We start from the raw sequence: 27496 nt of genomic DNA on the forward strand, positions 1-27496 counted from the left end.
ACTTTTTCTTAAGTGGGTATTGCTCACCCGGATAGGCCCCTCTTACCTGGCCTAGCAGCCAGGGTGATGCACAGACAAGAATGATTTCAGCCTCTGCCACAGACTGGTTGCAAATTCAGATGAGGGATTCCGGAATCCTCTGCCACAGGATTTGATACCCGGAGATCCAGCCTTACAGCTCTAGAGCCTTTAAGCCAACCCGGCACACTGTAAGGTATTGTAGGCTTCGGTGCATCCTTCAATAAGCTACCAGGCCTCTCCCAAAGTACCAGTCTTCCGCTCGGTCCTTTCTGGGACAGGTCCTTCCCTGCTTGCTCTATTGAGCGGCTTCCTCCCGCAGGACAGACAGCACAGGATCACCTCCATGGTATAGGCCCCAGTCAGGGTAACTGGGCCTACCAGGCCGAAATGCAGCCTCGGGCCAGCATGGTCCCGAGGCTAAAAAAAAAAAATCACACAACACATACCTTGCGCCAGGAGGGCCACGAGGGGAAGAGCCCCAAAAAATGGCGTCTGCCCCTTAAGTATCCTTCCCTGGCATGCCCAGCGGGGAGACCACTCCCACTGGGCTGTTCCTGAGGAAAGACCCCCAATACACAATGACCTGCCTTAGTTCCAACATTGGCCTGTGGTGATACCGCCACCTACAGGCAAACAAAGGGAAATCCCTCCAGCCACGGCCGGAACAGAGGCTGATTTAGCCCCAATTAACAAAGTCTGAGATAAACTACCAGCTCAGACACCCTCTAAATTTGACATAACACCTGTTCATCAGGAGCAGGGCGCTACATAGCCATCAACTGCTCATGCTGTAAGCATCCAGTATGAGCCAGTTTTGTTCTTTAATTTTCAAAAATACCAATGTAAATTTTGATGCAGAAACTAGGCCTCACACCTAAATGTTGATCTGGATGTTTAATCTAAGACAGGGGTGTCCAACCAGTGGCCCATGGAGCCCTCTGATGTGGCCCGCAACCTTGTGCTCTGGAATGGCAGGTTGGCAAGCCAAGATCATGGGTTGCTGACCCGCCATTCCAAAGCATCAGTGTTGTGAATGAAGCAAGCAGCTGCGGAGCAGAGCCCCATAAGCTGATGTTTCTTGAATAGTGTCATCTACTGTCACAGGCGGAGTGATACCAAATGCTCTCTGTCTGGGACAGCAACAGCTGGTGATACCAGAACGGAAGACTGTAATTAAAAGGTAAGCTTATTACTAAAATCACAGTGTATATATGGGCATACCTGTTCTGCAGTGGTTACTGGGCTGCATCCAAACTGATCCGCAGGTGCAGCACAGTTTCTGGCACTGAGCCAAAGACTTCTGTTATTACCTGCGGGTTTGGTGCACTTTCAGAAAGTGCACCACACCTGCAGGATATAACAGAAATCTTTGGCAAAGTGCATCTAACCTGTAGGAAAGCCACAGGTGCACTGCGCTGCACCTGAGTTGTGGGTAAACCACAGTGCATCAGTGTAAAAGCAGCCTTAGGCCCCTTTCACATGATTGGTCTGACCCAATTGGACCATTCACCTCTATGGAGCTGCAGATGTAAAACAAGCTTGTGTCTGTTTACACCCACCCACCTACCTCCGATCCGCTTTAAAAACAGAAGGGGGTCCTTCCCCTTCCATCAGGGTGGATCGGATCGAAGGGCCGATAGAGTAGAGTGGGCTGGGTCCGTGTCCGCTCTGAATATGCAGACTGGACACGGACCTGTCATCTGCCCGCTCAGCTCATTGTGGCCTGTGACTGCTTACCAAGTTGCTTAAGTGGCCCTTGCTCTTAAAAAGGTTGGGCACCCCTGATCTAAGACATGGATGGCTGGATCTCTACCAGTTCTGGTCATAAACACTTGCACCTTGGGACAAATTGTGTAGGGCTACCTTTAAACAGAATTAAGATACATATTTACAATTAATCTAATAACCTCTAGATAAGCAGGTCCATTATGTTAATATGACAAAGCGCCCCCCCTTTACTAACTGTATCTCAGAGTTAGACACATTTTCAGTTGCTTCCTGTGCCCCTGACTCTTCATCTTGAGGACAGGAAGTAAGGGCAAATCTCCCAAATGGGGACACAAACTAAAATAAAACCTAGAAAGGAGTTTTAACCCTTCCTTAAAGCAAATTAATAAAAAGAATTACAGATGGGGAACGATTTAAAATGCAAAGGACATATAGTTTCAGGAAGAAAATGTCAACAATATGCATATTGCTTCAGTGTCATAGGTAATAATGTTTCTGCCAGATAAACAGGTACATAGCTGAAATGTAAAATGTGGCCTGGTCCATTAGGGTTAAAAAGACATAAGACCCAAAGTGAGCAGATATAGGGGCAGATCCACATACATTTGCGTGGGCGCAGCGTATGTGAGATACGCTACGCCGCTGTAACTTACTTTGCAAATCTTTGAATCCTGAAAGAATTTGCGCCGTAAGTTACGGTGGCGTAGTGTATCTCTCGCGGCGTAAGGGCGCGTAATTCAAATGCGGCGAGTAGGGGGCGTGTTTCATTTAAATGAAGCGCGTCCCCGCGCCGAACGAACTGCGCATGGCTCCAAATGACGTCGCAAGGACGTCATTGTTTTCGTCGTGAACGTAAATGGCGTCCAGCCCCATTCACGGACGACTTACGCAAACGACAGCCATACTTAACATTGAGTACACCACCAGATAGCAGCTTTAACTATATGCCGGAAAAAGCCGAACGGAAACGACGTAAAAGAATGCGACGGCCGCTCGTACGTCCGTGGATCGTCGGAAAAAGCTAATTTGCATACTCCACGTGGATTACGACGTGAACACCACCCAGCGGCCGCCGGAAAATTGCATCTTAGATCCGACGGCGTATTAAGGCGTACGCCTGTCGGATCTAACACAGATGCCGTCGTATCTTGTTTGGTGGATGCCAAAACAAAGATACGACGCGCAGAATTTGAAATTACGCGGCGTATCAACAGATACGCCGGCGTAATTTCTTTGAGGATCTGCCCCATAGTCTTTTCTTTTTCCAGATTAACATTTGTGTCCATGTGTGATGATGTGTTACAACCTTAGTTGGGCAGCCATATTTTCTAAAACAAATGTAGGCTCTGTTTCCTTTGTGTTTTGCTGATCCTCTTTTTTTATTGCAAGTCTACCAGTGTGTCTGTCTAAGGCCCCGTACACACGGTCGGACAAAACTGATGAGAATGGTCCGACAGACCGTTTTCATCGGTTCACCGCTGAAGTGGCCTGATGGTCTGATGTGTGTACACACCATCAGTTCAAAATCCAATCGGGTCAGAACGCGGTGACGTAAAACACACGGCGTGCTGAAAAAAACGAAGTTCAATGCTTCCAAGCATGCGTCGACTTGATTCTGAGCATGCGCGGGTTTTGAACCGATGCTTTTCTGTACTAACCATCGGTTTGGTCCGATGGGGCAGCGGCCCATCGATTCGGTTTTGAAGCATGTTTTAAAATTTTGGACCGAAGGAAAACAGACCAATAGCCTATACACACGGTCGGTTTGGTCTGATAAAACTGAACTTCGGTTCATTCTCATCGGACCAAACCGACCGTGTGTACGGAGCCCAAGACTGAGTTCATATGAGCAGCCAGGTTATGGTGAAAAGAGGTAGTTGATCTGCATTTTTATGGCTCCTCAACCTCTCACCCCCGATCAACCACCACTGCTGCAGCATCTTCTCAAACTCACCTATTGAAGTAAATAGGATTGCACAGCAACTGCACGCCAAACACAACTATGGCAGTTGCAACACTTTAGTTCAATGTAAAATACCCCATTGAGAAGGTAAAAATACCCATTGGTATAAAAAATAGGTGTGCAGGAGGCAGTAGTATTGCCTCCTGAATGCCTATAAATCAGCTCCAAACTGCTTCTCAAAAAACAATATACCGCATATCACTTTTCAGAGCGGTGTCACCCCTGTGAATGATTCCATTAAGAAACAATAGACTATCTGCAGTTTTTATGGATTGGTAGCGATAGGCCATGTGATCTAGACTGCCTAGGTTGCAGCAGAATATTATTCACGGCAAGAAAGATGAACATTTTATATTCACAATGCTTGCGCTAATTGGTAATGCTGACATTCTCAGCTGAATAACGTGGAATATGAATTATAATGATAGGCTGCCTGCCATTTAAGTGGAGGAGATCTAATACACTCCATAGACTTATTCAACAGACCTCTGCTAAACTGCTTTAGACCGATTATAGCTTATGATCACACAAGTTATTTATGATAGGGATAAAAACATTAGCATTTGACAGAGACAATAGCTTACAATAAAATCTGTATTTAACAGCCAATTTCATTTCACCAGCGTGTTTTTTTCTTATTCAGTCATATCTCACTTGAAAAATCGTGTGCTAATGAAATGCTGAAAAAGCACTTTGGCCAAATGGAATTGCATCCGCATCCTCTTTCCTTAATTTATTGAATAAAACAATAAGACATTCCAGTGGGACGCACAGTAAAGATTTCCTTGCAGCTGTAGGATGTCTTGCCGGCTTCCCTTCTAGCCATGCAAAAATTAGGAAGATTCCTGCATTTCCCCTCCCTTTCCTTAATCCCCACAGAATAATACAAAAAAATCAAAACACTAATGACTGTCCTTATCTGGCACGGAGCTTCTGTTGTTCTTTGTCTGTATATGGCACCATCAAAAACCCTAAAGACCATTTATATCGGGCCCCTTTCCCTGAAGAAGCTGACATTCTTGTATCTCTACCACACTCTTACAAGACACACACATACCCCCATGTTGGTAGAAAATATTTAACCCAACTGTAAGTTCCTGGATTGCCAGGAAAAAAAATGAGAACACCGGAGGAATCCAATGAAAACAGGCAATTGTAAAATCCCTTCAGATAGTATTGCTGGTGGGCCTGAACACAGGGTGCTTCAAGGGAACAGTCCTTACTGCCAAGTTACCATGCTGCCTTATATCACAGAGCTGCTGAGGTCGATTTTAAAAGACTTAGGAATGTTCACACAGTAACACGTGAAAATTCTTTTAATTAACCAGTCTTTAAAGAAAATCCATGTTTCATCTGCGCATAATAGGATACTTAACGTGAACACTCGCACAACTTATTTTGTGAATATTCTCAAATTCTTCAGTACAGGAATGGCCAAACTACGGCTGTTGCATTACTACATGGCCCATGAGGTATTGTAAAACTCTGACATTCACAGACACGACTAGGCCTGATGGGAATTGTAGTTCCTGAACAACTGAAGGGCCATAGTTTGGAGACCCATGCTTAAGTAAAGTGGCCTCGGCAGCTCTGTGCTATTAACCACTTAAGGACCGGACCAATATGCTGCTAAATGACCCAAAGGGTTTTTACAATTCGGCACTGCGTCGCTTTAACAGACAATTGCGCGGTCGTGCGACGTGGCTCCCAAACAAAATTGGCGTCCCTTTTTCCCCACAAATAGAGCTTTCTTTTGGTGGTATTTGATCACCTCTGCGGTTTTTATTTTTTGCGCTATAAACAAAAGTAGAGCGACAATTTTGAAAAAAAATCAATATTTTTTACTTTTTGCTATAATAAATATCCCCCAAAAACATATCTAAAAACATTTTTTTTCCTCAGTTTAGGCCGATACGTATTCGTCTATCTATTTTTGGTAAAAAAATCGCAATAAGCGTTTATCAATTGGTTTGCGCAAAATTTATAGCGTTTACAAAATAGGGGATAGTTTTATTGCATTTTTATTAATTATTTTTTTTTTTACTACTAATGGCGGCGATCAGCGATTTTTTTCGTGACTGCGACATTATGGCGGACACTTCGGACAATTTTGACACATTTTTGGGACCATTGTCATTTTCACAGCAAAAAAATGCATTTAAATTGCATTGTTTATTGTGAAAATGACAGTTGCAGTTTGGGAGTTAACCACAGGGGGCGCTGTAGGAGTTAGGGTTCACCTAGTGTGTGTTTACAACTGTAGGGGGGTGTGGCTGTAGGACTGACGTCATCGATCAAGTCTCCCTATAAAAGGGATCACTCGATCGATACGCCGCCACAGTGAGGCACGGGGAAGCCGTGTTTACATACGGCTCTCCCCGTTCTTCAGCTCCGGGGAGCGATCGCGACAGAGCGGCTATAAACGAATAGCCGCGCCGTCGTCCCAGATCGCTCCCCGAGGGAATCCGACCGCCGCAAGTACCGGGGGGGGGGGGGGGGGGTCCTGATCGGACCCCCGACCCACGTCCAGGCAGGCACGTACAGGTACGTTGATGTGCCTGTCCGTGCCATTCTGCCGACGTAAATGTACATGCGGCGGTCAGGAAGTGGTTAAAGCAACATGGTGATATAGTAGTAAGGACTCTGCCCTTGCACCACCTCTCTTTAATGAGAGGTGCCGATTGCAAAATGATTTTCTCCTCACTGTAAAAACATTTTACAGCTTTACATATGGCATATATAGTCAATGATACTATATGCGAGTGATTAAAGCAACCCTGTCAGGTTAAATATAATGCAGATGAAAGTCAAATTGGGACCTGAAGCAGGTCTGAGGGAAAGTAGGTGAAATTGGCCAGGGGAGAGGTGAGCTCTTCTACTGCAAGAATACTCATCTGCATTTTTTTAAATCCTGATAGGGTTGCTTTAACCACTTGCCGAACGCCTTCCGCATATATACTGCGGCAAGGCGGCTCGCCTGCGCAAACCGACATATTTGTACGTCGGTCTGTGCATGTCGGTCTTTTTTTGTTTATAGCCCAAAAAATAAAAACAGCAGAGGTGATCAAATTTCACCAAAAGAAAGCTCTATTTGTGAAAAAAAAAAGCAAATAAATTGTTAGTTAAAGCGACGCAGTGCCCCTTCTTGCGATTCGGCACTGCGTCGCTTTAACTAACAATTGCGCGGTCGTGCGAGGTGGCTCCCAAACAAAATTGGCGTCCTTTTTTTCCGACAAATAGAGCTTTTTTTTGGTGGTATTTGATCACCTCTGCGGTTTTTATTTTTTGCGCTATAAACAAAAATAGAGCGACAATTTTGAAAAAAAATTCAATATTTTTTACTTTTTGCTATAATAAATATCCCCAAAAATATATATTAAAAAAATTATTTCCCCTCAGTTTAGGCCAATACGTATTCTTCTACTTATTTTTGGTATAAAAAAAATCGCAATAAGCGTTTATCGATTGGTTTGCGCAAAATTTATAGCGTTTAAATAGGGGATAGTTTTATTGCATTTTTATTAATAATTTTTTTTTTACTACTAATGGCGGCGATCAGCGATTTTTTTCATGACTGCGACATTATAGCGGGGCTTAAAGAGACACGTACAGGTACGTGATTGTGCCCAGCCGTGCCATTCTGCTGACGTATATCGGCGTGAAGGGGTCCTTAAGTGGTTAAGATGGCCATAGATGCCTCGAAATTTGGCCAGTTAAGCAAGGACCGGTCGAATGTTAATTCAGGTGTGGCTGCCGCAGTTATTGAACAGAAGTCGATTTATTGATCACCCACCACATTTAATGACCCTGTCAAATAAAAGCTGCTCGATCAGGGAATGCAGCCAATGGCTACAGCAGTGATCTGTGTATTCTGAAGCAAATCCCCCCCACTGTCAGGAATAGGATACAATAGTGCAGCGGGGAGGTGTGTGGATGGGGGAATCAGTTTATTTTTTTCTCTTAAACTGCTAAATGAATGAAAAAAATGAATAATGTATAGCCAACATTAGCGGTTTGGTGACAGTGGTGGTTTTACCACACAGGGAATGAGTAGAAAACACCAATGACAACATGGGCAGCAAAAAAAGCTGACAGAGTTTCAACTTTCCCTCCTCTACTTAAAAAAAATATATATTTTATTGCCGTCTGTCCCGGTTGAAGATTTTCCATCACTTTTTATTTAGTGAAACTATTGTTGGCACAGCAAATGAGGAACGACCTGGACAGCAGTTTAAAACCGACAGAGGGTCTAATCCAGTGATGGCGAACCTTGGCACCCCAGATGTTTTGGAACTACATTTCCCATGATGCTCATGCACTCTTCAGTGTAGTTGAGCATCATGGGAAATGTAGTTCCAAAACTTCTGGGGTGCCAAGGTTCACCATCACTGGTCTAATCCTTCCCTACATTTTAATTACACAATTCTTCTTTTCTAGATAAAGTAACAAATAGATTTTTATTTGGCATGAAACAAGGTTTCAGTACCATTAATGCGTGGTCACACAAACAGTAAGGCCCCATGCACACGAGACGCTGCTAAACTCGAGTTCAGAGGCATTTGGGCATTTTTTTCAACTGCCCCTGAACACATTTAATGTTATCCTATTGGTCCATGCACACAATCACGTTTTTTGGCGTTTTAAAGCAGTTGGGTTTATGTCCGTTTTTTCAGACGCAAAATTTTGGGTTCAGAAGCGTTTTATTTTTGCGTTTTAAACTTTGGGAGGGTCTACAATGTCTTTGAGATAAGCACTGACAGCCGCAAATGCGGTAAAACGCCACTAATCGCTGCAAAACGCTGTGCAATTCGCGGCCAAAACGGGCGTTTTAAACGCCGGTTTTTGCCTTTGAAAACGTGAGTTTGGAGGTGTTTGTAATTGCTTCTCGTGTGCATGGGGCCTAAAAGTGTCAAACTACCAGGCAGTGCTGGGTAAATATGGTTTATATAGAAGTAGCTATTACTATACAGATAATTGGTAAAGGGTTTCATGACCAAAGAATCTGTATTTTTGAAAAAGACAGCTATTTTTATAGGTCTTTCGTACTGATTTGCACATTAGGATCTCAAAACGTCAGAATGAAAAATGCAACGAGCAAAGCAGGAAATGATATGACAAAGCACACTCAATGGAAACTTTAAGAATGCTAATGCTTGAAAATATATTTAAGCAAAAAGAAGGCCAAAACTGTAAATTAAAAAAGGGACAAAGAAGGTAAACAGCCAAATAGGTCTATCTAAATGGAAGTAATTTCTAAGTTTTCTAGTTGGTAGTATCTCATCATATAGTTCTACAACGCAACAGATTCTCACCTTCTAAATAGTAATCCAAAGAAAAGACAGAGATATAAAAAAAAAACAATTACAAATGAAAAGGAAAATGTAAGGAAAAAGTGGGTTAAAAGCAATAAAAGCAACAATGAGTGACATTAGAATAGAATTACTGTCTGCTGAGATAACTATGTCTGCTATAATTATTGCATGGTGTGTAGGCAAGAGGTGCTTTTAAAAAGTACCCCTGTCATCAGACAAGTGGGGGGGCTACCACTAATGGCGTTTTCTGAAAATGCCTTCAATACATATTGAATCAGAAAAGGCACATACCGATAACATGCTGTGAATGCGTGTCAGAATCCGTAAAGTAGAGCTAAACCCGTCGGTTTAACTCTTTATCAAAATAGTTACATTTAAAGTGAAAGATAAACCAACGTATCGTTTTTAGTCAGGGAAGCTGCCATCTCAGCCTCTGTTTAAAGGAGAAGTGCAGTAGAAGCTCAGCTCGTTTGGCTGAGCTTTTACTATGGGTCACAGGAATGTAATTTGTTGTGCACTCCTGTGATCCATTTTTAGCAGAGAGCTGTCTGAAGTCCACTCTCTGCTGACGCCACCGATGGCAGTCTCAGCCTCTTAGTGTGCTGATGAGACGGGTTGCCCTACATGTGGGAAAGTAGCTCATGGGATTGTTTGGCGTGTTGTAGAGCTGCAAGATTCTGGATAAAATGAGAATCAAGATTTTTTTTCTTAGAATAAAGTTCACAATTCTTGCGGCGTAACATCATTTTACATTATACAAAAAATTGGGCTATTTTATTTTCTAGGGTCTCTGCTAAAATGTTATACATTATATTATTTTGATTGATATATATATATATATATATATATATATAGTTTCTAGCAAAAAAATACAGATTTTACCTTGTAAGCAACAAGTGCCAGAAAAAGTTTGGTTTTTAAATGGTTAAACTGCACTTGTTACACAGAATCGGGGAAATGCTGTATTAAGATCGTTAGGGGAGTTGAATCGTGATAACATTTTCTTTATCAATTGATCGTGCAGTTCTAGCGTGTTGCAGGTTGCATGTTTTGCCCAAATTTTTGCTAGTTTTTTTCGCGTGGCACAATGAGTGTTTTCTTCTGCATTTGGGGTGCCATTACCAATTATTAGCCCCCAAAGCATAACAATTTAATTTTCGGTGTATAGAGGTGGACATACACTATACAATCTGATTGTATAGCTTCTGTACAATGTCCTTTAGATTTACCAAAACTATATAATAGGAACCCAAATCTATCCACTCTGTAGCCAATCAGGCTGGCCCTTGGACTACATAGTTGATGGTAGATGTAAAGGAGATTGTACAATCAAATTGTTTTGTGTATGGTGAGCGTTACAGACTTCAAGGGGGATACTTCTCCTGTTTTCAATACTACAGCTCTGCCCCACATAGGCAGTTATGTGATCACTCAGCTCCTGCAAACTCTGCACGCTCCTGCACACTCTGCCAAAAGAAGGACCTATGCAAGAAAAAGGTATGATACAAAACGATAGATCAGTAGAGGAAGACACTGGCTGCGTATTCAAGGAAAATGTGCTCACTGATAATAACTGTATGTAACTGCAGAGGTGGGTGGGAGCAATCGCCTGGGAGGGGAAGGCCAAATGCAGGGTGTATGGTAATGAGTTAATGAGGTCAGCTGGTGAAGTACTTTCCTTATCAGCATGGCAACACCTATACACAAAGTAATTGGGAATACAGAACTTATTTTACCCTAGTCTAGAGTATACACATTCTGAATATTAAAATAAAATGGTACCCTGGTGCTCTTCCAAGTCCATATCCAGCCTTCCCATTTCTTCACTGAGCTGTTTAGCCCGTTCCTTTATATCTGTTAATCTGTTAACAGGAGGGTAAAAAAAAGCAACATTCATAACCAAAAATGTATTCTTATGTAACAAATATAAAGTGTATAGACCTTATGGCATATATAGACTGGTTTTGTGACTGTGGATACCCAAGCTACTATTTATAGCACCAAATCCAGAGAAAAAATAAAACAAGCAGGAATGGTGTTGGGATTTTTTAGGGTTCAAGAAAAGTTATAGCAAATAATTTATTTAAAAATATTTTTATTTTAAATACCAAGATAAAAAAACAATAAAATTGAAGGAGAGCGCAAGTACAAATATCACATTTTTACAGGACAGTAGAATGGAATGAAATTCCCGACATGTTTCGCCCATATATCGGGCTTCTTCAAAGGGAACTGTCCAGTTAAAGGTACAAGCCTTCTAGAAAACAAACACAGGAACAACATGTATATCAATATCAGTGAATCATAAAGTGTACTACAGAAGAAATACATCAAATTATATTAATTTTATGCATGCGCATCTCATAACCATGCGCATCCCATAAACTAATAAAGGTTATGAGATGCGCATGCATAAAATTAATATAATTTGATGCATTTCTTCTGTTGTACACTTTATGATTCACTGATATTGATATACATGTTGTTCCTATGTTTGTTTTCTAGAAGGCTTGTACCTTTAACCAGACAGTTCCCTTTGAAGAAGCCCGATATATGGGCGAAACATGTCAGGAATTTCATTCTATTCTACTGTCCTGTAAACATGTGATATTTGTACTTGGGCTCTCCTTCAGCTGTATTGTTTTTTATTTTGGTATTCAAAATAAAAATATTTTTTAAATAAATTATTTGATATAACATTTCTTGCACCCAAAAAATCCCAATACCATTCCTGCTTGTCTTATGGCATGTACTGAAAAAAAACTCATTACCAATAATATGAAGAGGCTATATATATGCTTGTACTGTGTATTTAATTTTCCAGTGTTTTATTCCCTCTGTTTCTCTCCTGAAGAAGAGGGCGACCGCAAACGTGTCAAGTCAAGTTAGACGGCCTATACACAAATATCTTATCTGGAGTAACCCAGTAAGAAGAGACCCCAATACATGGGGGGTGTAGTAGCTGTCAAAATGGAGAACATTTGAACACTGTGTGCCTATATGTCCATTTATATTATGTCTGTAAAATTATTATAATAAAACTCTGTCTTTTTTTTTTTATTCTTGTAATGTCCTATCACGGTACCGATAAAATCCTGCTGCCCCACTTCCAAAAATTAATACTAACTGTGCTGTATGCAACAACAAACAAAGTAGACACTAAGGTTTAATGGTCCTAGTAGGAATCTATTTTCAGGTTAAAATTGGTAAGCTATTTTAATTTAAATAGGTAGTAATCTGCAGCAGAATAATAATAATAAAAAAAAGACAAATCGCATAATGTGCTAGTATGCATTACATACTAGCACATTATAATAGATACTTACCTTAGAACAAAGCCCTTCCAGTGGCGCACAGTCACCGCTGAGAGGACTGATATCTTCCCCTGGCCTTTCTTCTGAGTTCATGGGCTCCGGAACTGTGAGTAGCCGAAGCCGCGATGACATCACACCCACACATGCGCGTGGGAGCCCTTGGTTCCGGAAAGAAACTCTGAAAGTCTGGCACGGTATGCCGGACCTTCAAAGTGAATGCGCCATTGATGTCAGCGACTGCATGCAGGGTGAATATCTCTGAAGCGGTGCATTTTACCTACAGGTAAGCCTTATTATAGGCTTACCTGAAGGTAAAAATAACAAAGCGAGTTTTACTACCGCCTTAATTTTTTTGTTCTTTTTTTTCTGGGTTGTCCCTGTGAATTTCTGTTTTCCTTGTTGTTTAAAATCAAATAAAGGATGATTAAAGAAAAATGTATATGACACACAGTATACGATTACTGCACAAGCCATTTAGTAATTTAAAGTGGAGTTCCACCCAAAAGTGTCACTTCCACTTGTTGTACTCCTCCCCCTCTGATGCCACATTTGGCACCTTTTCGGGGGGGAGGAGGGACAGGATACCGGTCTTTCACAGGTATCCTGTTCCCAATTCCGGGAGCCTCAGCCATGGGTATTGACTTTACCACCCGGACTCCCTCCTCCTCCCCCTGCCGCTGGGCCAGTAGGAGAGAGGAGCGGAGCCTCGCACATGCGCAGTAGGGTTCCTGGGGTAAAGGTTTCACTGCCAGGTTCCCTTACTCGCAATGGAGGTGGCATGCACCCAACAGCTGATGGAAACATCGGCTGCGGTGCCGAAATCACTGGACTCCAGGACAGGCAAGTGTCCGATTATTAAAAGTCAGCCGCTGCAGTATTTGCACCGGCTGGCTTTTAATTTTTGCAGCGGTGGGCGGACCTCCTCTTTAATATTAATAAAATTTCCATTTGCATTTCAATCATCAGACAGATTTTATTTACCAGAACTGCTCAAAGTTCCACCTTCCTCATTGCAACCATAACAACCATGTGCACGGAATTGCCCAAAAACTTCACCCATCTGTTTATGCCAACTGTATTACAAATATTCAAAGCAGTCTGTAAAGACCATGAGTTCAAATGATAGGCATCAGATGCAATCAATGTTTTACCATTTTGGTGAGATACCGTTAAAGCCCACTTTATACACCTATATGTATATCAGGGCTGAAGGTCTTCTTCCTACAAGAGTAAAACTGAGTAAAACTGGCCATACGCTAATAGATTTATTTTGCTCAGCCTGTGGGCTGATTCGTCCATAAAACCCCCCCTGCCATGCTATTGCATTTGATCAGCTGCCAACTCTGGCTGTTAGGCCCTGTACACACAGTCGGTCCAAACCGATGAAAACTGCCTAAAGTCCAGTTTCATCGGTCCAAACCGATCGTGTGTACGGCCCATCGGTCCGTTGTTCTTCGGTCAAACATTTTAAAATCGAACCGAAAAATGGACCGCTGCCCGATCGGACCAAACCGATGGTTAGTACACAAAAGCATCGGTTCAAAACCCGCGCATGCTCAGAATCAAGTCGACGCATTGAACTTCGTTTTATTCAGCACGTCGTGTGTTTTACGTCACCGCGTTCTGACCCGATCGTTTTTTGAACTGATGGTGTGTACGCACATCTATTCAGCGGTGAACCGATGAAAACGGTCCGTAGGACCATTCTCATCGGTTTGGATCGACCGTGTGTACGCGGCCTCAGAATACCTGACCAGTGCCTACAAGTGTTTGGCTGCAGAGGCTGTTTGGCCGACAATTTTGGGACCAGCTCCTTCAACAAAATTTGACTAATTGACCTTTGCGACTCACCATTAGAATTTCAAACAGTGTATCGCCAGATGTAAAAAAAAAAAAAATCCTATAGGTGCTGACTTTTAATAAATGTCCAAGGATTCAGCACCATCCTCACCTGGGCTAGTTCTTTACAGGGTTCTGGGTGCCGGAATCCTAACTGTGGGGACTTGGCTGTGCGGATTTCTGCTTCACTGCCAGGTGCCCACTTGCGCATGCCTGAGCCATGCTGTGCTGTGTGAATAGTTCTGCAGTCTTTTGGGACCTGTGACATGTCCCAGAGGACTACAGGAAGAGAGGGGACAAGGAGAACTTCCGCTTGGATCGGCTAGGAGCTGGTACCTGTCAAAACTAGGTACCCGCTCCCCCCATCCAAAATTATATGCAAGTTAGGCAGGGGTGGTTTATTTAAGCCTTAAGTCAGAAATTACCCTTTTGGGTGGCGCTCCGCTTTAAGACTGAAAATAGCTAGGGCAGACCCTTCCTTTCAGCAGTCACTCTCAAAAGGTAGAAGAGAGGGCAAGAGAGGGGACGAGAGGGGACAAGGAGAACTTCCGCTTAGATTTTCTAGGAGTTGGTACCTGTCAAAACTAGGTACCCGCTCCCCCCCCCCCCCATCCAAAATGATATGCCAAGTTAGGCAGGGGTGGTTTATTTAAGCCCTAAAGCGGAAATTACCCCTTTGGGTGGCGCTCCGCTTTAAGACTGAAAACAGCTAGGGCAGACCCTTCCTTTCAACAGTCACTCTCAAAAGGTGCTGACAAGGTCTGCAGCATAATCTGTCTACAGAACAAGAGAAGGTAGAGATCTGCAATAAATTTGCTACAATGTTTACAATATTTACAGTTCTCCTGTAGAGCACTTTTATTGACTCACACACTGGGGCTTCATTTGACATTAGATTTCCTTCCTTCGAAGTAGGTTTGATTTTCAATGTAATATTTATTTCATAGCAAGACTCTGTAAACATCTTTGCATGCAGGTGTAAGTTTTAGTTTCCTTGGGTTCTGTTACTGCCTCTCCGAGACTGCAGAGAGATGGGCGCAAATATTATGAGCTCCGGAGAGATCAATGATCTCACTTCAAGCTTCAATCTCTTTTTTATCTCCGAAAGGAAAACGACATCAGAGGTGAGATGAGATGTATACAGACTTTAAATAGATTTTTATTTTCAGCCATGAATAAAACGTTGTGCTGAATCATTCTATGTTCAGGAACAGCAGCACCCCGTGGTTTTACAACATGAGGTAATTGGAATTTGACAGCACATCTTTAAGTGCAGCTTGCCTACATGCAGTTCACGAACCAGAACTGCTTATAATATAGCAGCAAATGTATTTACACATGGCTAGAGCTGGCAATTAAAAGAATATCACAGTCTGGAAACTGCTAAAATTGCAATATCTTATATCAACTTGCAGATGCAAAAATATAAAACACTTACTGCCGCTCCATGCTCGCCATCTCCTGATTGTCTTCTTTGACCTATGAAAAACAATTTAATTAAGCTAAAATTACAGTTTGTACTTTTGTATTAATGTATTTACATAAGACAATAGCAACTTAAACAATGCAATCATTATTTTGTATTTGGATTTTGAAGAGTTTCCAGCACAACACGTTTTAGATGTGTTTAAGGCCCCTTTCACACGGTCCACGGTCAGTTTAGCCGGCGGACCTGAACGGCTGCTCCATGCAATTCTATGGAGTGTCGGATGTCAGCGGAGACATGTCCGCTAACATCCGATCTGCCAAAATCAGACGTTTGATACGTCGCTATTCGTCCATGGCGAATCGGATCGGGTGAGATCTGATGAAAACTGACATGCTGTCCGTTTTCATCAGATCTCTCCATAGGAGACAGCGGCGCTGCACAAGCCCCTCCCCGCTCAGTGAGCAGAGAGGGACCGCCAGCTCAGCGGTTAAATTTTCCCACGGAGCCGGCGGGAGCTGGGACACTCTGTAGCGACGGAGTCCATCTCGTGTGAAAGAGCCCTTAGAGTTAAATAAAATTGATGCCAGAATTTGTATATTAGCTAAAGGCCTTGGCAAATAAAAAACCTTGTACAGACCACTAGTTTTTTGTTTGAACAAAAAAAAACTGACAGCTCAGGTCGGAGCCGCTGTTCTAACAATCCTCTGCTGTGCTACTTTGTCCCCCCCCCCCCCCCCCAGAACACTCCGGTCAGCACTCTTAGTCATTGGTTGAGAGCGCTGACCTAGAGCCTGTCGGCAGTCCTTTTACAGTCACAACAATACGACTGATGCTAGGAGGCATCTTTCTCAGCTGACGCCTGTTAAGTAGAAACACGTCAGTCGGAGCCAACTTTGTGACGTCATTCCGCACAAGCTGGCTAGTGCCGACTGTGGCCGTGTGGGATAATGTGTTTACTTTGCTGGATTTAATCTGCTTAATTATAAGTGTAAACTGTGCTTTTAAGAAATGTTATTTTTTTAAATGTATTGCACTACGAGATCTTCCTTTTTTTCTGTATATATTAGGAGTAATTGTCAGCCGACTTGCTAATACCTGAAACCGTGGAGTTATTATTGTGAGCTGCAGTGGAATCAATATCCTTCCCAGTTTGGCTGCCGAGTCATACTGGTGTGATCTCTATAAATTGAGATCCATGATCTCTGGTAAGAGGCGTGCACAGCATATGTGGTGAAGGGATTCGTTTGAGCAATGTTTTGTCCGGTTTGATCTATGACATATATACACAGTGGAATTCTGTTACCGGATCGGACGTTTGTTTTCAAAAATTCACTTAAAGCAGAGTTTCACCCAAAAATGGAACTTCTGCTTTTCGGAACCCTCCCCCCCTCCGGTGTCACATTTGGCAGCTTTTTAGGGGGGAGGGGGTGCAGATACCTGTCTAAGACAGGTATTTGCACCCACTTCCGAGAACAAACTCATGCGGGAGTCACGCCCCTTCCCGCACGCCCGCTGTCTCCTGGGAAACACATTGTTCCCAGGAGAGAGCGGGGACCAGTGACGGCGCGCCGCGCTACTCACGCATTTGCAGTAGGGAATTCGGGCAGTGAAGCCGCATCGCTTCACTTCCCGATTCCCTCACCGAGGATGCCGACATCGTGGGCACGCTGGACAGGTAAGTGTCCATATTTTAAAAGTCAGCAGCTGCAGTATTTAAAAAAAAAAAAGAAAAAAAATTGGCGGAACCTCCGCTTTAAGAAATGTCACTTATGAACTTTTTTTGAAAAAGGACACTTTGTTAAAAGAATATCAAAGTTATTTATTTATTCAAATTTTTAATATTCGCTTATTACGTATGTTCATTTGATTTATGTGTAAACTATGTGATTAGCACACCAATTTTATTGTTTTATTGTTTATGTGGGTCTCGTGTTCGGACTTGTTTGGTTGCAGCTTTTATAATAATTTGCAGTCACAGTTGTTTTGTTTAATGGTTGATCGATTCATTTCATTGAAAAGTGGTTGGATAAGTGCAGGATTTATTTTAAATATATTTCTTTTTGAAAGAAAAAAAAAATGCCTGATGCCCATAGAAGCAGCTCCAAAAACACCCAGTGTGCATGAGGCCTAATACTTGTGGATCTCAAGCAGCAAACCCTTTATAACAGTACAAATGGACATTTATTTATCATTGTATCTGACAGAGAAATAAATAAAAAAATAGAGTGTGAATGCACCTTTAATATGAACCAATTCTAATGAAATATTATCAACAGGAGCTTTCCTACAAACTCAAACCATAAATTTTGATGTTCTGAACCATAACCTAATAAAGCTGTTGCTTGATGCTTAATAAAATGTCACTTCAGTTCAGAGCTCCATGTCAGCATTATTAATTTTAGCAGCATTTCATAAAATTGTGGTTTGTGACTTGGTTACATTAAACTAGTTACAAGTTTCTTTGGAATACCTGTTTTAGTAACTTCTCCCTCTCTTCTTGTGGCGTTCCCATGCCTTTGTCTTCTGCAATGGCTTGGTCCCGACGACCCTCCAAATTGTGCAGCTTTTCATAAAGCTGTACCGCCTCCTGTTTGATATGGGAATGTGCAATTTCCTAGAAAAAAAAAAATATATATAGTATTTTTCTGTGTTTAAATTGAATAATTGCAGGTGACAATGACAACTGACAAAAAGCTGGTTGAAAAATTTAAGAAAACATAAAAGGAAGAAAACGCGATGGCTTCAGTGATGTGTTATTACAAACCCCAGCATCTGAGAAATGTGTATACAAATTAGCTAAACATTAAAAAAAAAAAATTGTGGGCTTGACAGCATTAAATAATTCGATATAGAGAGAGCATTGTTAACATATGATAGAATAGTATACCAGTTTATATTTAAGGAGGAGCTCAATCTTTTTATGTCACATGGGCAGGATAAAGCTACCCTCTGCATCTTGTAAGAAAAGAAATGGCTGCACATCCAGGAATTCCGATTGCCTTTTATTGTTCAAAGTGAGAACACCAAAGACACAAACACAAGGTCACGTAGACGCGTTTCACACAAACATCTTGTGCTTAATCATTACATAATGGTAATGATTAAGCACAAGGGGGCAGATCCACGTACCTTCGCGTAATCTTCCGCCGGGGAGCAGCGTATCTAAGATACACTACGCCGACGTAAACTTTTTTTTTTTTTTCGAATCCTCAAAGAATATATACCGTAAGTTACAGCGGCGTAGTGTATCTTTGGCGGCGTAATGGCGTGCCATTCAAATCTCTGTGATGGGGCGTGTTTTATGTAAATACGTCGTGACCCGATGTAAACGCCGTTTTTTTTTAACTGCGCATGCGCCGTCCGTGGGGGTATCCCAGTGCGCATGCTCTAAATTAACCCGGAACAAGCCAATGCTTCCGACGGTGACGTCATTCTACGCAAAGCCCTATTCGCTAACGACTTACGCAAACGGCGTAAAAATGTCAAATTTCTACGCGGGAACGACGGCCATACTTAACATTGAGTACGCCTCATAACAGCAGCTTTAACTATACGCCGGAAAAAGCCGAACGCAAACGACGTAAAAAAAATGCGCCAGCCGGACGTACGTGGATCGCCGTAACTAGCTAATTTGCATACTCGACGCGGAATTCGACGGAAATGCCACCTAGCGGCCGCCGAAAAATTGCAGCTTAGATCCGACGGCGTACTCAGGCCTCGTACACACGGACGGACTGTCCGATGAAAACGGTCCGCCGGACCGTTTTCATCGGACATGTCCGCTCGGAGATTTCTGTCTGATGGTTGTACACACCATCAAACAGAAATCCGCGCAGCAGACATGTTCGGTCGTGTGTACGGGTCCTAAGACGTACGCCTGTCGGATCTAGCCGAGATACCGTCGTATCTTGTTTTGTGGATACAAAACAAAGATACGACACGCAAAATTTGAAATTACGCTGCGTATCAAGAGATACGCCGGCGTAATACCTTTGTGGATCTGCCCCAAGATGTTTGTGTGAAACGCGTCTACATGACCTCGTGTTGGGGTCTTTGGTGTTATCACTTTGAACAATAAAAGGCAATCGGAATTCCTGGATGTGTAGCCATTTCTTTTCTTACAAGTTTCCCACCAAGGCAGGACGTGGCTGGTACTACGAGACATTCCACCTCAGATTATCATCATACACCTGGAGCAGCGGCTCTTTTTCTTTATATACCCTCCGCATCTTGTGTTCACCCTGGACACTCATTCAGTGACCATCACATGTAAAAACTGGTAAAGACAGTCACCATCAATGAATTGGAGATAGAAACTGGCTACCTATGCTGGACTTTGAGACAGGTTACCAATGAAGATAGGAAGTGACCACCATTGGACACATGGATTGACCACTACTGGTTATACAGACTGACAACCACTGGGTGTAATAAATGATGAACTGCGACCACAACAGCAGTCAAACCACTACAGCTAGCGACCAACACATTAAATTCACTGACGTTAGGGAATGCATACCACCTTAATACCACTACAGCCAAGAAATGAGTAGCATTATAATCACGATCAGTCCCAGACAATGACCACAATGGTATTTCATTTAGAAAGCATCAACTAAACATTTCTGTTGAACACCACTCAGATTTTCTGGCCTCCAGCTATAAAAGCTTGCCAGGCATTGGATATCAGCACAACAGACATGCAGTAAGATAACAAAAATATATATAAATTGAATTGCACTAAATTGCTGAACACACATCAAAAATACAAATGTTTCATCAACATCACTTTTATGACTAATATTCCCTTCCACCCTACCAGATACAGCAGGCCCTGCATTATGATATAATACAAAAAATAAATCTGTTTAAAAACTACATTATAACAGGTCAAACCTGCTACTGTCATGCTCTATGCACACTGAAGCTGATAAACTGTAGTTTAACAGTGGAGATTATGGGCTTTTTTCTGATCGCCAGAAATTTGTGCCGTTTTTCGGTGGGAAAAACGCAAAAAAATGCAAAACGTCGAAAAACGCTAATGCCCTGTACACCCGTTCGGTCAATCCGATGAAAACGGTCTGATGGATTTTTCCATCAGTTATCCGATGAAGCTGACTGATGGTCCGTCGCGCCTACACACCATCGGTTAAAAAAACGAACGTGTCAGAACGCGGTCACGTAAACCACGTACGCCGGCACTATAAAGGGGAAGTTCAAATCCAATGGCACCACCCTTGGGGCTGCTTTTTCTGATTCCGTGTTACCCCGTGTTAGTAAAAGTTTGGTTAGAGCCGATTCACGCTTTTCTGTCTGTTACAGCGTGATGAATGTGCTAGCTCCATAACGAACGCTAGTTTTACCAGAACGAGCGCTCCCGTCCCCTAATTTAGTCTGAGCATGCGTGGATTTTTAACCGATGGGCGTGCCTACAGACGATCGTTTTTTTTTCTATCGGTTAGGTATCCATCAGATCATTTTAAAACAAGTTCCATTTTTTTTAACCGATGGATAAATAACCGATGGGGCCCACACACGATCGGTTTGGTCTGATGAAAATGGTCCATCACACCATTCTCATCAGACAAACCGATCGTGTATGTACGCGGCATTACGCTCAAAAACGCTGCTCACCAGCGTTTTTTAATCCATTGAAAAAAGAAAAAAAAAAGCTACACTGAAAAACGCTAATAAACGCTATTGCAAAAACGCTAAAAAACGTTGAAAGGCTCCCTGCAAAGCTACTGGTGTTTTTTATAGCTTTTTTGAACTTCCAGTGTGCATGGAGCCTCACTGTCTAGTCCAGAGATTATTTGTATTTTTCTGTGATGTTCAGTTTGCAACAGTTGTATTTGTGTAGACTACACAAAGATTAACATTCTAAAGGTTTGTGAGGCTTCACACTCATCACTACAGCCCAGTGGTGGGAAAGAAGAAGATAGCAGACATCACATAAACAGCAAAGGATATTTGCAGGATGTGAACCGAGTTAACAACTTGGCATGCCAAGGTGACTCACTGAATGAGATTGGCTGTACCAGGTTATCTACACATAACATAATGTTTCACTAGTTATAATGACTTTGCAAAGTTAAGTAGGCCAAATCAGATTGTTGGTTTCCATTTAATGTTTCCTTGAAGGGCCCATTCACACCTTTATTTGTCGCCATGCATTTTTTATATGCAGTTTCCATAATACAAATGAAAGGATCCTGTAAACTTTACAAAAATGCAGTTGCCAAAACTTTGTTTTAAAACAACCTTTGAAAAATTCAAAAGCTAAAAAGCTAAAATAATTACAGCATACCTGAAGTCAGATGAAAGCTGGTAAAGCTCCATTAGTACACCCCCAGCAGGCACCTCCTGGTGCTAGTTGGTCTGTTCAGAGTGACAAAACCCATCATGGTATGCAAATTATTGGTGGCCCGTACAGCCACCAATTAAGCTAATGGGCCAACAGTAAATGGTAGAGGGCAAAGCCAAGCTCTCAATCAGGCAGCATACCTGAGCACTTTAGGTTTCATAAATCTTGATTTCTCTTCTTAGCAAAAGAGCCAAAAAAGAAACACAGAAACCTGGAAGTACCTATAATGGCTTTAAATGAGTTTTGGTAAACATTTTTAACAATATTCTTGCTCTTTGTGCACACATCATTTTTTAACAATGTTCTAACAAATTAACATTTCACTTAAAGTAAATGTAAACCCACTTATTATTTCTAAATGACTTCCACAGTGCTTATCATATATTATACTGGATTTATATAGCGCCAACATTTTACACAGCGCTTTACAATATAAAAAGGGAGACAATACAGTTATTATACAAGAGGATTAAGGCCCCTTTCACACGGACGGATATAATGGTGCTTTTAGCTGCAGATTTTCTAGTTTTCTACCGCAGCTAAAAGCACACAATGCTTTCCTATGGCCCCATTCACACACAATGTTTAGCTGCGATTTCGTTGCATGCGGTTTGGTGCGAATAGAAAAAATAGAATTGAATGCGTCCAGGTGCGATTTAGCGCAGCTATATGCACTTAACCGCAGGTAATCGCAGTCTTTTGTGTCAACTGCGGATAGCAGCGTGAGAAAAAAAAAAACAACAGGAAGCACATCATAATCAAAAAAGATAAAAAGGGTTGCTATGGAAATGACTACCGCAGCTAAACGCGGCCGCATGTAACCGCACGTAATCGCAATGTACAAATGCAGCTAATCGCAGTGCCCAGAGCGAATGTACATGCTTTTAATTGCGGCAAAACTGCCGTCCCTCTGAAAGGGGCCTAAGAGGGCCCTGCCTATTAGAGCTTACAATCTAATAGGGTGGGGCAGGTGGTACAAAAGGTTGCAATAGTGGGGAATGAGATGATGGATGCGGTAAAAGATTAGTGGGCATGATAGCCTTCCCTGAAGAGATGAGTTTTCAGGGATCGCCTGAAGGTATAGAGAGGATGGGAGAGGCTCTGGAAAAATCCTGGAGATGAGCATGGGAGGAGGAGACGAGGGAGTGTCGGTTTGGGCGATATTTGGAGACAAGATTGGTGATGTAGCTCGGGTTTATTTTTTGCCATACAAACTAAAAAAAGACAGAATTTTTGGAAAAATTTTGTTTCATCCTTCACTGACAGGCACGGATGAGGTGGCACCGATAAGGTGGCACTGATGAGGAGTATATGTAGAATTGATGGGAACTGAAAGGCAGCACTGATATGCAGCAATGACGCCCAGTCAGGATAACAGAACCACAGCCCGGCCGTCACTCTGCTGTAGGCCGGGCCGGAAGTGGTTAATGGCTGTGTGTTGAGTTATTTTGAGGGGACAGAAAATTTACACTGTTATACAAGTTGTATACTCACTACATTACATTGTAGCAAAGTGTAATTTCTTCAATGTTGTCACATGAAAAGGTATAATAAAATATTTTTAAAAATGTGAGGGTTGTACTCACTTTTGTGAGATACTGTATAATGTTTGGGGGTTGTAAGTAATTTTCTAGCATAAAATACAGATTTTTTTTTAAGCAACAAATGTCAGAAATAAACTTAGGCATTAAAGGGTTAAGGACACTGCAGCGCAAAAAAAATAAATAAAAAGCTGCTCTTACAGGCATCTGAGCTTTTATTTTACTGCCTTAGGCTGCATTCACACCTGAGCGTTTTGTCGCCTGAAGCGCAACGCTCAAAGACGCTAGAGGGGAAAAATAACATTATTCTCTATGGAGATGGTTCACATCTCCAACACAAAACGCCGAAAGAACGCCGAACGCCTGAATTTCAAACAAGTCCCGGACCCTTTTTTGACGCGCGAATCGGGCGGCTTGGGCGTTTTACATTGATGCCAATGACCTGTACAAAACCGCGGGAAAAAACGCCGCGTTTTGTCACGGCAAATCGTGGGGAAAAACGATGCAATTTGTTGCAGCAAATCGCGATAAAAAACACTGCAAATCGCCTACGCCTAGGTGTGAATGCAGCCTAAAAGCTTGAAGAAGCTTGTGCGTTTTTGTACATTTTTATTGAGCTTATTTGAGCTTTTTTGAGCTCAAGCGTTTTGTTTTTTTCACAAACCCACCTCTCAGCTAATTTTTCCCCTTTTTTTTTGCCTTTTTTCAAGCAATTTGGGGCACTTAGGTGGCTTTTCTGCGCTAAAGCTCCTCTCAAGAGCATATGCTTGTAAGAGCATATGCTTGTAAACTCCTGAAAAGGCCATAGTGTGCATGGACACATTGGCTAACATGGAGGGGAGTTTCCAGGCAGAAAAAAAATGAAAGCTCAAAGGCCTGTAGGAGCCGTTTCTTTGAGATGCAGTGTGTTTGAGCCCAGGAACTGATCAGAATACCTCTTAGTTTATTAATATAGCACAGGGCATTTATTCAAATTTACTTACCTTAATTTTCGGCCCTCCATTCAACTACAGGGAGTCCCCAAGTTATGAACATCTGACTTGCGAACGACTCCTACTTACGAACGGGAGGCTGCGTGGCCACTTTTGGATGGTGGGCACATTCGACGGAACATCAGAAAACAGCGTATCTGCCGTTCTGCGCATGCATGGCCACTTTTTGACGGTGGGCACATTCGATGGAACATCGGAAAACAACGTAGCTGCCGTTCTGTGCATGCTGTTCCGACTTACGAACATATTCGACTTAAGAACAAACCTACAGTCCCTAACCCGTTCGTAACTCGGGGACTGCCTGTACACAGGTTTATCCAAGAAATATTTGCAACTATGGTGGTTAGGTCTACTTAGTTGTTTTAATCACAGGTTTCATAATCCTCTGTGTTTAATTACAACTGTTAAATGTGCTGCTAAATGGGGCTTCAGCATCGTGTTTTATGATTCTGAACAACTTCCCTGTATATACTTATTAAACAACAAGTCAGGGCAGCTAAAAAAAAAAAAAAAAGGGGGGGGAACTAATGCAATAAGTGTGGTGTTGGAACACCCTGAAACATTTCCAAGGGCATTATGACCAAGGGCTCATTCACACTAGCAGTTGAGGAGCTGTAAAACCAAATGGTTGAGCTACGTTTTACCCCCTCCCCTCTCAATTGCTCCCCTTTGGTTGCAGAAGCAGCGGTCGGGGACATACACGTGCCAGATAGGAACAATATCCACTGTCGCTTTTTAGCGAAAACCATAGGGTTGATCTGCATGTGCCCCACAACCACGGGTATTGAGAGGTTAAAGAAGGTAGTGAGGAGACCATACAACTCCTCCTTACCACCTGTCAAATGCAATCTAAACGTAATTTGCTCTTCAGAGACTTTCAGTGCTTCGTATGTCAATGTGTCCGTTACATTTGTTCAATAAACCTCTCAGCATTCTTCAAATGGCCATGCGGACCACTTATTTAGGGATTGTGTACAGGTTGAGCCTTGCAGTGCTGTGGTGTCAGCATTTTTTCAAGTGTGGATGCAAGCTGGAACCCCTGGTGGCAGCGTGACTTTTGATGTTTAGGTTCTCTTTATGTTCGAGACAAAAAGTGCCAGAATGATGGAAAATGGAAATACCTGACCAGTGTTTTTAAAGTGTTTACAGTCCCAAGGCCATTTTGGAGTGGCATGGTACGTGCACCACAGGGATACTTCGTTAAAATCCAAAAGCCTAGATAAGGTAGTCTGTGTTCCCAGTACGCATTTCAGATCTTCATTTCCAAATAGATATTGTCAGGTTTCAAAACAATTTAACTCTGTTCATCTTAACATATTTCTATGAATTTATATATAAAAAAGCAAAAGTTTGGTTTCAATGAATGCACTGAATCTTTTTAATGAACACAGCCACCATGTTGTCAAGTTCGTGCAAATGGGTACTGTTGTGCCCTCTGGTGGTTATATCTCCAAAAATAAAACTAATCTGCTTTCAAAAAGCCTTTGCTTCTAATTCAATACTTACAGCCTCCAGAGCCGTCTCCTTTTCAGTCAATGAGTCGAGTTCTTCCTGTTGAATCTCTAGCTCCTACAGAGAACAAACACATTATATTTTCCATAAGTATATCAGCTACAAAACATTCTAACACTATAAAAGGTTGATAAACTACCCTAATATGAGCAATATGATGAAACAGGCATTGATTTCTATAGCATTTTCTAGATAGCGGACTGTAAATCTGTGGTTACTTTTAAGCTACATACAGTATTGCTGAATCTGTGTTTCTTTAATCTGCAAATAGATGCTTACAGTAAGCTTTTGACACACAAATAATATTCAAGATATATTTCTAAACACCACAAACCTATTGCTGTGGCTACTGCATAAATATATTAATATATTTATTCTGAGTAGAAAAATATCTTTTCAAATACAAAATGTTATAGTCTTTTCTTTACCAAATAAGCGCAAGAGTTTATCCAACAACAATTGTTTAAAGCCCACCTCCAAGATAGTTTTTTTTTTATGAATGTCTTCCACCAGGTTTTAAAATAATTAAGCACATCTGAAAAACCGTATACACATTCATGTATGGGCCAATGATATATGGAATGAAATGATAAATATTGAGAATGGAAAGGTTAGAATGACATCATTATATATAAAAAAACATGATTAAACTTAAACATAGTAATCATACATTGTCGTAAATAAATGTTGTTTATGTTGGCGAACACACTGGACTGACTGGATTGGTCACCGGTCCTGAGTGGGCATTCATGTGGGCAAAAAGGAAGGAATGCCTTCCGGTGGATAGTGCCCGCTAATGGATGGTGGCGATGGCCCCTCTTGGGGATTGTGCTGCTGCCTTTTTTGTGCAACCTTAAAGAGGAAGTAAACCCTGATGGGTGTTACTTCCTCTTTGTTTCCCTGCAAAGGTAAAGCATAATGGGCTACTATGCATAGCATAGTAGCCCATTATGTGACGCTTACCTGCAGGAGAAGCCTGCGATGTCCCTGTCTTCCTCACGAGTAGCGAGCGGCCATTCTTCATCCCTCTTCCTTCCGGGCCGAGAACTCCGGCTCTGTGAGTGGCCGGAGTCGCTTGCATGCGCACAGGAGCCTCCACTCACAGCATGACCCGAGTTAGAAAGGGCACAGCGTTCCCTTTCTAACTCTGGCGCATGCGCAGAAGAAATCGCCCCTACGGCGATTTGCAAATATCTCCTAGACCGTGCAGATCTGGGAGATATTTCGAGCACCTACAGGCAAGCCTTAATTTAAGCTTACCTGTAGGTTAAAGTGGTTGTAGAGGGTTTACAACCACTTTAAGGTTGTTGCAGCATGCAGATTTAAATTAAAAGAAAGGAGATTCCGGTGTTCATAGAAATGCGACTTCTAAAATATCATAGACATTTAATAAAAAGTAGCTCAGGAACGAGGGTGGCAGGATTCCGGCTTTAGTTGTATAAGCAGCATAAAGCCAGCATCCTTACATCCTAGTTTCTGAA

At 42.1% G+C, this 27496-nt stretch overlaps 1 protein-coding gene across 1 annotated transcript in view; it reads right to left on the bottom strand.

Annotated features, from left to right (window-relative positions):
* The window catches only part of IFT74 (intraflagellar transport 74), a 136518-nt gene that overhangs the window by 40063 nt on the left and 68959 nt on the right, over window positions 1-27496 (bottom strand). The window contains exons 10-13 of the mRNA XM_040358623.1: window positions 26010-26072; window positions 18077-18220; window positions 15616-15656; window positions 10807-10886 (exon numbers count right to left, since the gene is read on the bottom strand). Coding sequence (XP_040214557.1) covers window positions 10807-10886; window positions 15616-15656; window positions 18077-18220; window positions 26010-26072 — 328 coding nt within the window. The remainder of the gene's footprint in view (window positions 1-10806; window positions 10887-15615; window positions 15657-18076; window positions 18221-26009; window positions 26073-27496) is intronic.

The sequence above is a fragment of the Rana temporaria genome, chromosome 1 (assembly GCF_905171775.1).
Source record: "Rana temporaria chromosome 1, aRanTem1.1, whole genome shotgun sequence".
Taxonomy (NCBI): Eukaryota; Metazoa; Chordata; class Amphibia; order Anura; family Ranidae; genus Rana; species Rana temporaria.